We start from the raw sequence: 12,683 nt of genomic DNA on the forward strand, positions 1-12,683 counted from the left end.
GTGAATCACTTCCACCACGGTCTGAAGGATCTGGCTACAGTGTTCTTCTACATGCTGGTCGCAATCATCATGCACGCCATCATCCAGGAGTATGTTCTGGACGTAAGTACTCGCACTCAGACAAACACACACTCAGACACACACACACTCAGACACACACACACTCAGACACACACACACTCAGACACACACACACTCAGACACACACACACACACACTCAGACACACACACACACTCAGAAACACACACACACTCAGACAAACACACACTCAGACACACACACACTCAGACACACACACACACACACTCAGACACACACACACACTCAGACACACACACACACTCAGACACACACACACTCAGACACACACACACTCAGACACACACTCAGACACACACACACACACACTCAGACACACACACACACTCAGACACAAACACACACTCAGACACACACACACACACACACACACACACACACTCAGACACACACACACACACCACACTCAGACACACACACACACACTCAGACACACACACACACACTCAGACACACACACACTCAGACACACACACACTCAGACACACACACACACACACACACTCAGACACACACACACACACACTCAGACACACACACACACACTCAGACACACACACACACACACTCAGACACACACACACTCAGACACACACACAATTTGTATGCTTGTTTTCTCAAATGTGTATGTAATAGTCAGATCAGTAATCAGCTCTTTTACAGACAAACGTCAGCCACTTGACAGTTTGACGTACTGGCATTGTTATTGTTCTTCTGACAACTGGATGATAATAACTGATTACCTCTAACCTCTCTGTTTTATCTATAACTGATTACCTCTAACCTCTCTGTTTTATCTATAACTGATTACCTCTAACCTCTCTGTTTTATCTATAACTGATTACCTCTAATCTCTCTGTTTTATCTATAACTGATTACCTCTAACCTCTCTGTTTTATCTATAACTGATTACCTCTAACCTCTCTGTTTTATCTATAACTGATGACCTCTAACCTCTCTGTTTTATCTATAACTGATTACCTCTAATCTCTCTGTTTTATCTATAACTGATTACCTCTAATCTCTCTGTTTTATCTATAACTGATTACCTCTAACCTCTCTGTTTTATCTATAACTGATAACCTCTAACCTCTCTGTTTTATCTATAACTGATTACCTCTAACCTCTCTGTTTTATCTATAACTGATAACCTCTAACCTCTCTGTTTTATCTATAACTGATTACCTCTAACCTCTCTGTTTTATCTATAACTGATTCCCTCTAACCTCTCTGTTTTATCTATAACTGATTACCTCTAACCTCTCTGTTTTATCTATAACTGATTCCCTCTAACCTCTCTGTTTTATCTATAACTGATTACCTCTAACCTCTCTGTTTTATCTATAACTGATTACCTCTAACCTCTCTGTTTTATCTATAACTGATTACCTCTAACCTCTCTGTTTTATCTATAACTGATTACCTCTAACCTCTCTGTTTTATCTGTAACTGATTACCTCTAAACTCTCTGTTTTATCTATTTGTTATGCAGAAGATCAACCGGAAGATGCACTTCTCTAAGACCAAGCACAGCAAGTTCAACGAGTCAGGCCAGCTCTCTGCCTTCTACCTGTTCTCCTTCGGATGGGGAACCAGCATCCTCATGTCTGTACGTGCTTTTAAACTATCTGTTGACTGGATTATCAGGTGTGTCTGTAACTTTGTGTGTGTGAGGTGTAGGTGGTTTTAAATGGAATAAATGCTGGGCTGTTTGTTTACTGGACTAGTGGGTGTTCCTGTTTGTTTGTTTAAGACCATCTGATTGGTTTATGGGATTTTGTTTCTCTTCCAGGAGAACTTCCTGTCCAACCCAGTGAGTCTGTGGGATGGATACCCTCATACCCTGATGCCGTAAGTACTGAACCATTCCTATGCAAACTGATACATTGTACAAAAGGCTCATCAGAGTGGGTACTGTCGCTTTAAGAGCGACACTACCAGTCAAATGTTTGGAAACGCCTACTCATTCAGGGTTTTCTTTATTTGTACTATTTTCTACATTGTAGAATAATAGTGAAGACATCAAAACTATGAAATAACACATATGGAATCATGTAGTAACCCCCAAAAAGTGTTAAACAAATCAAAATATATTTTATATTTGAGATTCTTCAAATAGGCACCCTTGGCATTCTCTCAACCAGCTTCACCTGGAATGCTTTTCCAACAGTCTTGAAGGAGTTCCCACATATGCTGAGCACTTGTTGGCTGCTTTTCCTTCACTCTGCCGTCGGACTCATCCCAAACCAACTCAATTTGGTTGAGGTCGGGGGATTGTGGAGGCCAGGTCATCTGATGCAGCACTCCATCACTCTCCTTCTTGGTAAAATAGCTCTTACACAGCCTGGAGGTGTGTTGGGTCATTGTCCTGTTGAAAAACAAATGATAGTCCCACTAAGCCCAAACCAGATGGGACGGCGTATCGCTGCAGAATGCTGTGGTAGCCATGCTGGTTAAGTGTGCCTTGAATTCTAAATAAATCACAGACAGTGTCACCAGCAAAGCACCCCCACACCATAACACCACCTCCTCCATGCTTTACGGTGGGAACTACACATGCAGAGATCATCCGTTCGCCTACTCTGCGTCTCACAAAGACACGGCAGTTGGAACCAAAAAGCTCCAATTTGGACACCAGACCAAAGGACACATTTCCACCGGTCTAATGTCCATTGCTCTTGTTTCTTGGCCCAAGCAGGTCTCTTCTTATTATTGGTGTCCTTTAGTAGTGGTTTCTTTGCAGCAATTCGACCATGAAGGCCTGATTCACACAGTCCCCACTGAACAGTTGATGTGTCTGTGACTTGAACTCAGTGAAGCATTTATTTGCGCTGTTGTAGGTAAACGTGTACAACTAAACACAAGTAAACCTTTCTGACTGTTACATATCGTCTTGTTTCCTTGTAATGACCAACACTCATCATTCTCAGTCCTCCTCAGTTCCCCATGTAAACTAATGTCAACTGGTGGGATTTTGCATAGAAGTGGGTGGGTTTGTTTAAACACAGGTGTGGAGTGTTTCTACTTAGAGAGCATTAGTTCTCTTAAGTATCTCTGTGGAAACACATCTGCTTATACTAGCTTCAATTATTTTTCTTGTGTTAGTCACAGGATTTGCATAGTTATTATGTAATGTCAAAATGTAGATTTCCTCCTAAATAGACATACCCAAAAGTAATTATTTATCATGAGGGCCATAAACAATAACTAGTAATGCTTATACTGACAGAAAGATTACAGTCTCACCTTTCCGGTCAAATTAGTTATACATTGCTGAGGTGTACTCACTTTTGAGGACACAAACTCAAGTACAGAGTACAAATATTATGAAATATAATGAAAACCAGACGGGGGGGAATTTAGTTACAAAGAAATGATAAACTACATACTATGATATGTCACCTTTCTTATAACTGTAAATACGTATTACATTTACATTTTAGTCATTTAGCAGACGCTCTTATCCAGAGCGACTTACAGTTAGTGAATACATTTTTTTTTATACTGGCCCCCCGTGGGAATCGAACCCACAACCCTGGCGTTGCAAACGCCATGCTCTATCAACTGAGCTACATCCCTGCCGGCCATTCCCTCCCCTACCCTGGACGACGCTGGGCCAATTGTGCGCCGCCCATGAGTCTTCCGGTCGCGGCCGGCTGCGACAGAGCCTGGATTCGAACCAGGATCTCTAGTGGCACAGTTAGCACTGCGATGCAGTGCCTTAGACCACTGCGCCACTCAGGAGTAAACGTATGACTTAATGACGGTACAACATTGGGACCATTTCATATAACTGAAAGACAATTTTCGTCCCAGCGTCCTCTGAGTAATGCAGAGATGGCCATTCAAATGCATGCTAACGCGTTACAACTTCAGTTTTTAAACACAGTGATTTTTTTTGTCCCTCTGTGACCTAGAGAAAGTGGGTCTTGGTTCAATTATTTTATGTTGAGAGCTCTAAGCCCATCTGAGAACATCACAGCGAGATGAAACCGCTTTCGCTGCGATCGCTAGGCTCTCTCTGTAAGCGGAGTGGAGAGGTTCACAGTCAGAGGAAATGTATCCTTTGTCTGGACGTGTCGCTCCCTATGCAAATGAGCTGTCAGATTTCACATACTGCATCTCAGATGAGAGCGGAGAGCTGCATGTGATGAGGAACAACCAGAACGGAGTGTGTACAGCGATTGACGTTGCACCGTTCACAGAGCGCTCTGTACACAAACATTTCAGACGGAACCGATCCAGAACCGCTCAAAATCCCCTAAATAGTGGGGGGGGGGGGACGACTTACTGTTTTTAATAGAAGGAGTTGCTTGAGTTCTCTTCAAACACTCCTAAATGTAATTAGTGTGTCATATCACTCGGCATGACTTCTCCTAAGTACCTCTGTGTAATCAATCTAGTAGTTCATTATTCTATCATTAGATATTTGATAGCAGATTTATAGCAGCTTTTTTTTGGTGCAAAATGTTACTTACTATGACTGATGTGGTTGTCTTACCTAACTTAGTTGAATTCACTGATTTTTTTATTTTTTTTATTTTTTAAAGTCGCTCTCTCGAGAAGAGTGTCTGCTAAATGACCAAAACGTAAGGTAATGATGTTAGACTTGACAGACTCGGTGTTTATTTCTCCTAGGTTCCAGATGAAGTTCTATTTCATCGGTCAGTTGGGCTACTGGCTTCACACCCTCCCCGAGCTCTACTTCCAAAAGACCAAGAAAGTGAGTACTTATGCAAAGTTTGTTTGTGTACGCATGCTATTTCCAGTTCCTTGCTTATGTAATATTTTGTTTTAAAGAAGTTCAATTCAAACATTTGACTACCATTTTGCTTGCCATCATTACAGAGTAAATGTCAGCAGTGTCCTGACCATGTTTTTCCTGAAACCCTGTATGTTTGCTGTTTGTTTGTAGGAGGATATTCCCCGGCAGTTGATGTATACCGCTCTGTACTTGGTCAACATCGCAGGAGCGTACATCCTCAAGTAAGACCTGGTTCACATCAACAACTCTAGAAGATTATTGTTTTGTCCAATTGTACACAAAAGTCTAGCGGAAAATTGACTTCCGCTTTATCTCTACCCCTCCGAAAGACTCATACACACAGAGGGTTGGGAGGTTGGAACAGAGTGCTGACTACAGTTGGGAGGTTGGAACAGAGTGCTGACTACAGTTGGGAGGTTGGAACAGAGGGCTGACTGCGGTTGGGAGGTTGGAACAGAGGGCTGACTGCGGTTGGGAGGTTGGAACAGAGGGCTGACTACGGTTGGGAGGTTGGAACAGAGGGCTGACTACGGTTGGGAGGTTGGAACAGAGGGCTGACTGCGGTTGGGAGGTTGGAACAGAGGGCTGACTGCGGTTGGAAGGTTGGAACAGAGGGCTGACTGCGGTTGGGAGGTTGGAACAGAGGGCTGACTGCGGTTGGGAGGTTGGAACAGAGGGCTGACTGCGGTTGGGAGGTTGGAACAGAGGGCTGACTACGGTTGGGAGGTTGGAACAGAGGGCTGACTACGGTTGGGAGGTTGGAACAGAGGGCTGACTACAGTTGGGAGGTTGGAACAGAGGGCTGACTACAGTTGGGAGGTTGGAACAGAGGGCTGACTGCAGTTGGGAGGTTGGAACAGAGGGCTGACTACAGTTGGGAGGTTGGAACAGAGGGCTGACTGCAGTTGGGAGGTTGGAACAGAGGGCTGACTGCAGTTGGGAGGTTGGAACAGAGGGCTGACTGCGTTTGGGAGGTTGGAACAGAGGGCTGACTGCGGTTGGGAGGTTGGAACAGAGGGCTGACTACGGTTGGGAGGTTGGAACAGAGGGCTGACTACGGTTGGGAGGTTGGAACAGAGGGCTGACTGAGGTTGGGAGGTTGGAACAGAGGGCTGACTGAGGTTGGGAGGTTGGAACAGAGGGCTGACTGAGGTTGGGAGGTTGGAACAGAGGGCTGACTGAGGTTGGGAGGTTGGAACAGAGGGCTGACTACGGTTGGGAGGTTGGAACAGAGGGCTGACTACGGTTGGGAGGTTGGAACAGAGGGCTGACTGCGGTTGGGAGGTTGGAACAGAGGGCTGACTACGGTTGGGAGGTTGGAACAGAGGGCTGACTACGGTTGGGAGGTTGGAACAGAGGGCTGACTACGGTTGGGAGGTTGGAACAGAGGGCTGACTGAGGTTGGGAGGTTGGAACAGAGGGCTGACTGAGGTTGGGAGGTTGGAACAGAGGGCTGACTACGGTTGGGAGGTTGGAACAGAGGGCTGACTACGGTTGGGAGGTTGGAACAGAGGGCTGACTACGGTTGGGAGGTTGGAACAGAGGGCTGACTGAGGTTGGGAGGTTGGAACAGAGGGCTGACTACGGTTGGGAGGTTGGAACAGAGGGCTGACTGAGGTTGGGAGGTTGGAACAGAGGGCTGACTGCGGTTGGGAGGTTGGAACAGAGGGCTGACTGCAGTTCTACTCTGTCAACAGCTCTTTTTTGCTACAACTGATATGACAATTAGGTGGTTGGAAATTGACACAACATAGCAAGGCTAGGGTTAGTGGTTAAAATAGCCTTTTTTGGCTAGAAAACAAAGTATTTCCAACCTCTATGAAGCATGACCGTCTAGTTAGTAATCATTACTGTGGTAGCAGAGGGATCTAACGACGTCCATTTTGTGTCTTCCAGTCTGAATCGTCTGGCTCTGGTCCTGCTGGTGTTCCACTACTTTGTAGAGCTTCTCTTCCACGTGTCCCGCCTGCTCTACTTCAGCAACGAGAAGAGACTGACAGGGTGAGCACACACACACACACACACACACACACACACACACACACACACACACAGAGAGAGCGACTGGGTGAGCACACACACACACACACAGAGATACAGACTGGGTGAGCACACACACACACACAGAGAGATACACACACACACACACACACACAGATACAGGCTGGGTGAACACACACACACACACAGAGATACAGACTGGGTGAGCACACACACACACACAGAGATACACACACACACACACACACACACACACACACACAGATACAGGCTGGGTGAACACACACACACACACACACACACACACACACAGAGATACAGAGTGGGTGAGCACACACACACACACACACACACACACACACAGAGATACAGAGTGGGTGAGCACACACACACACACACACACACACACACAGATACAGACTGGGTGAGCACACACACACACACACACACACACACACAGAGAGAGACCGACTGGGTGAGTTGAGGTCACACAGCACACTTCAAAGCCCTAAAACAACAAGATGTCCCTATAAACCAACTTGGCATTTTGGACAAGGACGTTGGGAGTTAATCTACTAGCTTGTTACTCTCTCAAGGTATTGAGTTATGATAGTGTTGATATCTATTGGACAAAGAAGGCAGGAAAGAAAGGGAAGCACTGGATGTCATGGTCATCTAATGTGTGTGTGTGCCTCTGTGTGTGTGTGTGTCTCTACTAGGTTCACCATCTGGGCGGTGCTGTTTGTCCTTGGACGGCTGCTCACCCTGTCCCTGTCTGTCCTGACTGTGGGTTTCGGCCTTGCCAACGCTGATCAACAGGGACTGGACCTGGCCAGCGGAAACTTCAACGTGCTCATAGTTCGGTGAGATAGTGTGTGTAATGGGGTGGCTTGGCTGGATTGAAACAAAGTTAACTAAAGAAAATAAAGTAGTTGTAGTAGGGGGAAATGGTAGTACTGGTCTAGTTCTATTCCAAATGACAATGACAAGGGGATGAGGAAAGAGACGTAACAGTACTCCACCATTTTGAATATTTACTCATGTGATATTTGGTGTGTCTAACTGCAGTCTTCTGTCCACAGGATCACGGTGTCTAACTGCAGTCTTCTGTCCACAGGATCACTGTGTCTAACTACCATCTTCTGTCCACAGGATCACTGTCTAACTACCATCTTCTATCCACAGGATCACGGTGTCTAACTGCAGTCTTCTGTCCACAGGATCACTGTGTCTAACTGCAGTCTTCTGTCCACAGGATCACTGTGTCTAACTGCAGTCTTCTGTCCACAGGATCACTGTGTCTAACTGCAGTCTTCTGTCCACAGGATCACTGTGTCTAACTGCAGTCTTCTGTCCACTGGATCACTGTGTCTAAATGCAGTCTTCTGTCCACAGGATCACTGTGTCTAACTGCAGTCTTCTGTCCACAGGATCACTGTGTCTAACTACCATCTTCTGTCCACAGGATCACTGTGTCTAACTGCAGTCTTCTGTCCACAGGATCACTGTGTCTAACTGCAGTCTTCTGTCCACAGGATCACTGTGTCTAACTGCAGTCTTCTGTCCACAGGATCACTGTGTCTAACTGCAGTCTTCTGTCCACAGGATCACTGTGTCTAACTGCAGTCTTCTGTCCACAGGATCACTGTGTCTAACTGCAGTCTTCTGTCCACAGGATCACTGTGTCTAACTACCATCTTCTGTCCACAGGATCACTGTCTAACTACCATCTTCTATCCACAGGATCACGGTGTCTAACTGCAGTCTTCTGTCCACATGATCACTGTGTCTAACTACCATCTTCTGTCCACAGGATCACTGTCTAACTACCATCTTCTATCCACAGGATCACGGTGTCTAACTGCAGTCTTCTGTCCACAGGATCACTGTGTCTAACTGCAGTCTTCTGTCCACAGGATCACTGTGTCTAACTGCAGTCTTCTGTCCACAGGATCACTGTGTCTAACTACCATCTTCTGTCCACAGGATCACAGTGTCTAACTGCAGTCTTCTGTCCACAGGATCACTGTGTCTAACTACCATATTCTGTCCACAGGATCACTGTGTCTAACTGCAGTCTTCTGTCCACAGGATCACTGTCTAACTGCAGTCTTCTGTCCACAGGATCACTGTGTCTAACTACCATCTTCTGTCCACAGGATCACTGTCTAACTACCATCTTCTATCCACAGGATCACGGTGTCTAACTGCAGTCTTCTGTCCACATGATCACTGTGTCTAACTACCATCTTCTGTCCACAGGATCACTGTCTAACTACCATCTTCTATCCACAGGATCACGGTGTCTAACTGCAGTCTTCTGTCCACAGGATCACTGTCTAACTACCATCTTCTGTCCACAGGATCACTGTGCTGGCGACCATCTGTGTGACTCAAGCCTTCATGATGTGGAAATTCATCAACTTCCAGCTGAGGAGGTGGAGAGAGCAGGCCCATCCCCAGGCCCAGCCCCTGAAACCCAAGAAGCCCCAAGCTCCCAAGAGCAAATCCAAGAAGGACAAAGGTGAGTCACGCTGCGACCAGAGGACGTTGTCTAAATCAACACACCTTTTGGTTTTGATCAGATCCATCTTGATACGTTAGTTAGGGTTCAAACTGATTAGAGCGGAGGAAATTGGTTTTGTTTCTAGTCATTTTGTATGTTTCATTTCCTTCACCTGTTATTTGCTCCAAGAACATTGACTTCATTCTCTGTCATTGGCAGCCAATGGAGTGAACGGAGTGAGTTCCAACGGAGCCGATTCGCCGAGAGCAAAGAAAGAGAAGTCTTCTTAACTCCCCCCCCCAGTTCCTCCCACCTACACCCCTTTCACCTCAAAAATACACCCTTTTCTCCTGTCCCCCTCAGGCTGCATCCAGCCTTCTCATTCCATCTGCTGTCTACGGCCCAATCCCAAATCGACCCTAGGCCCTACGCACTTGTGGAGATCTATGAGGATTTGATTGATTCAAGGAGTATGGTGACACTTCCCCCTAGCCAATCAGAGGGCCAGTTGGAGGTATGGTGTCACTTCCCCCTAGCCTATCAGAGAGCCAGTTGGAGCTATGAACATATTGATTACACCTGTCATATAATCTCAGATCCCCCTCAAAGTACATAGGGTGTAGGGTCTAGGGGTTAATTTGGGATTGTTAATCTACCACAGCTACTAAAGGATGATGACTCCTTCCAGCAGGACTACAAGATCCACAATGCATCTTGGTTTTATTTCTGCTTGTTGCCAATCTCTAGTGCTGACCATTCCCACAATCATTGTGACACTGATGTGCCATTATTACAGAAAAAGAAAACCCATAAAAAAATTAAATAAAAAAAGTTTGAACAAACAAGAACTTATTTAAAAGTGCCTATTGATACAAAATGTGCAGCTTGAAAATGTCAGGAATTATAAAAACTCAGTGTTTCAGTAATCCGTTTTTTTTTTTTTTTTCCCAAAGTCAAAAGATGTTCTTTATCAGACTGTGTGACATTTTCTGTTTCTTTAACAAAAAGGGCTTCTTTAATTTCCTTCGCATTAGTTTGGAGTCAGTAAAAGAGAAACCCCGTGCGCGTGCTTACCTTGAAATGACCCGACTTCCTCCTTTTCATTCTTTCATCAACACAGACAGGTTTCTGGAATGGACAGGTTTAATTGGTTCCACTGTATGGCTTTAACCAACCCGTTTGTGTGCTTCCCAAATCTCACCTTATTCCCTATTATAGTGGTCCACTTTTTTACCAGAGCTGTATGGGCCCTGGGCAAAAGTAGTGCACTACATAGGGAATAGGGTCCCATTTGAGTCGCAGACATTCTCTCAGGACACTGGCAGTGAGAATGCAGGGCAGGGAACGAAAATAGGAAGCCATTCTAGAGTATTTAGACTTTTTGTTGTTGCTTTTCAAGCCTTTTGCTTTGGTGCTGTGAAAAAGGCCCGGGCCCTGTTTTGAGTTAATGCATCCTGTGGCCTTTCCTTTTGCTGAAGTAATCACTGATCTAACGTGGTTGGATAGGGCTGTTTTAGCCCAAACCCAGTCAATTGGCAGGATCAGTGGTCACTATGAAGGGAGAAAATAATTATTGGGCTGCATCCCGAATGGCACCCTATTCCCTATATAGTGCACAGAGCCACTATGGAATCAGGTCAAAGGTAACGCACTACATTGCGTATAGGGTGCCATTTTGGAATGCACCCTCTAGTGAAAAAATGGTTGCCATAGGCGATTGGCTGCCTTCATTCGAGACCCTGCAAAGCCAAAAGCTGTAGTTTTAATATAACTGATGATGATCATAGAGGTTATTCGGATGACATATTAGTTTTATTAATATTAGTGTCATCTTCTTTGTTGGAGAATATGGCGTTGAGGCCTACTTTTAGTCAACGTCCCAAGTGGAGTGGTTGGTGTTAGTGTTTGCCACTGTCTGTCTTCCAAATAGCACCATATTTTCTTTCTAGTGCCCTGGTCTAAAGTAGTGCACTGTAAAGGAGAACAGGGTGGTGTTTGGGACTGAGACACTATGTATTTTGACTCCTTTGAACATGTCCAGGAGGATAAGAGCGTCTGCTAAATGACTAAAAATATAAATGTAAAAAAATGTATAATGTGACATTATGGATAAGGAAATGTTGTGTTCAGAGCTCTGTTTTTTCCTTTTAACATGCTCGTTATGCTTGTTGCCATTAAACATCATTTACACGGAAAGAAATGTGTCCAGTTTTATTGAACTGAGATGGTATTATATATGGTATTTTGTAGAAATACGCTGATGTAGTGAAGTCCTATAATGTTTGACTGTGATGTGTGGTTGCGTTGCCTACCTTAGTTGAATGCACTAACTGTATAAGATGGATATGACGGTCTGCTAAATTACCAAAATGTTAAATCGAATTTGTATTCATTATGTAAATATTCATATCAATTAATCATATTTAATCATATTTCACTACCTCAAAGTTATTAAAGAATATAACTATCATAATTTCTTCATATATATATATTTTTTAAGATCAACTATATTATTATTAGAAGCTATCATATCTTTGGAATGAACACCAACGCCAATGAATAAACTTCAACTAGAGGTCAAAGTTCATGAGTTGAAACAAATTATGTATATAAACCCTGGATTGCTTATATGTATTGGCCAATGAGAGGCTTTGAAGCCACCGGTCGGCCATATTGGAACTCCCCAGTAGGAGCAGGGTTCCATAGGAATGAATGGAATTCTACAGTATTGCAATTAAATGTTTCAATGACAAAATTACATGTATTTAAGTATTTTTGTTGTTGTAGTGGGGACCGTAACATTAGAACTTTCTAAAAATGATACTTTTTTTATTTCTTATTTAACCAGGTAAGCCAGTTGAGAACATGTTCTCATTTACAACTGCGACTTCATGGAAAATGTTTTTATATATATATATTTTATGTTTAGCTCACATAATATAATTTAAAAGTATGCATTAAGGTGTCTGTAATAGAATAACGTTTAAAAAAAATTTTATTTAACATTTATAAATGCATTTCTATAGCTTCCAAAATATGTTTTTACACTAGTAGGGGAGTGCAAAGATGGAGGTGCCGTGGCTTCAAAACAGCGCCCCCTTTTTAAGTCATCTAGTGTATATGTAAATCATTTGTTGAAACTAGGTTAAACTATTTCCCTGCTGTACCACTGCCAACCACATGGTGGAGCTACGGTTCACACAACCTGCTTTCAAAGATGTTATATGGTAGTCAACTGAAATATATACTGACCAAAAATATAAACGCAACATGCAACAATTTCAAAGATTTTACTGACTTACAGTTCATA

General features: G+C 44.0%; 1 protein-coding gene across 1 annotated transcript; it reads left to right on the plus strand.

The window, feature by feature from the left end:
- The first annotated feature begins 6 nt into the window (after window positions 1-6).
- LOC311114984 (translocating chain-associated membrane protein 1-like) lies at window positions 7-11,566 on the plus strand. Its single transcript, XM_084190210.1, has 9 exons — window positions 7-102; window positions 1,594-1,710; window positions 1,894-1,952; window positions 4,740-4,824; window positions 5,017-5,087; window positions 6,763-6,867; window positions 7,587-7,730; window positions 9,231-9,391; window positions 9,593-11,566. The coding sequence occupies exons 1-9, from the start codon at window positions 52-54 to the stop codon at window positions 9,661-9,663; spliced, it is 864 nt and encodes a 287-aa protein (XP_084046336.1). The 5' UTR covers window positions 7-51; the 3' UTR covers window positions 9,664-11,566.
- Window positions 11,567-12,683: the final 1,117 nt, after the last annotated feature.

This window comes from Coregonus lavaretus, assembly GCF_964263955.1.
Source record: "Coregonus lavaretus genome assembly, contig: HAP1_SCAFFOLD_2419, whole genome shotgun sequence".
NCBI classification, from domain to species: domain Eukaryota; kingdom Metazoa; phylum Chordata; class Actinopteri; order Salmoniformes; family Salmonidae; genus Coregonus; species Coregonus lavaretus.

Bases quoted from the DNA above. Each gene is read 5' to 3' on its own strand.
- LOC311114984 (XM_084190210.1), top strand. From the start codon at position 52: ATGCTGGTCGCAATCATCATGCACGCCATCATCCAGGAGTATGTTCTG. The intron at 1,711-1,893 runs GTACGTGCTTTT...TTTCTCTTCCAG, and splicing joins GAACCAGCATCCTCATGTCT to GAGAACTTCCTGTCCAACCC. The intron at 6,868-7,586 runs GTGAGCACACAC...TGTCTCTACTAG, and splicing joins AACGAGAAGAGACTGACAGG to GTTCACCATCTGGGCGGTGC.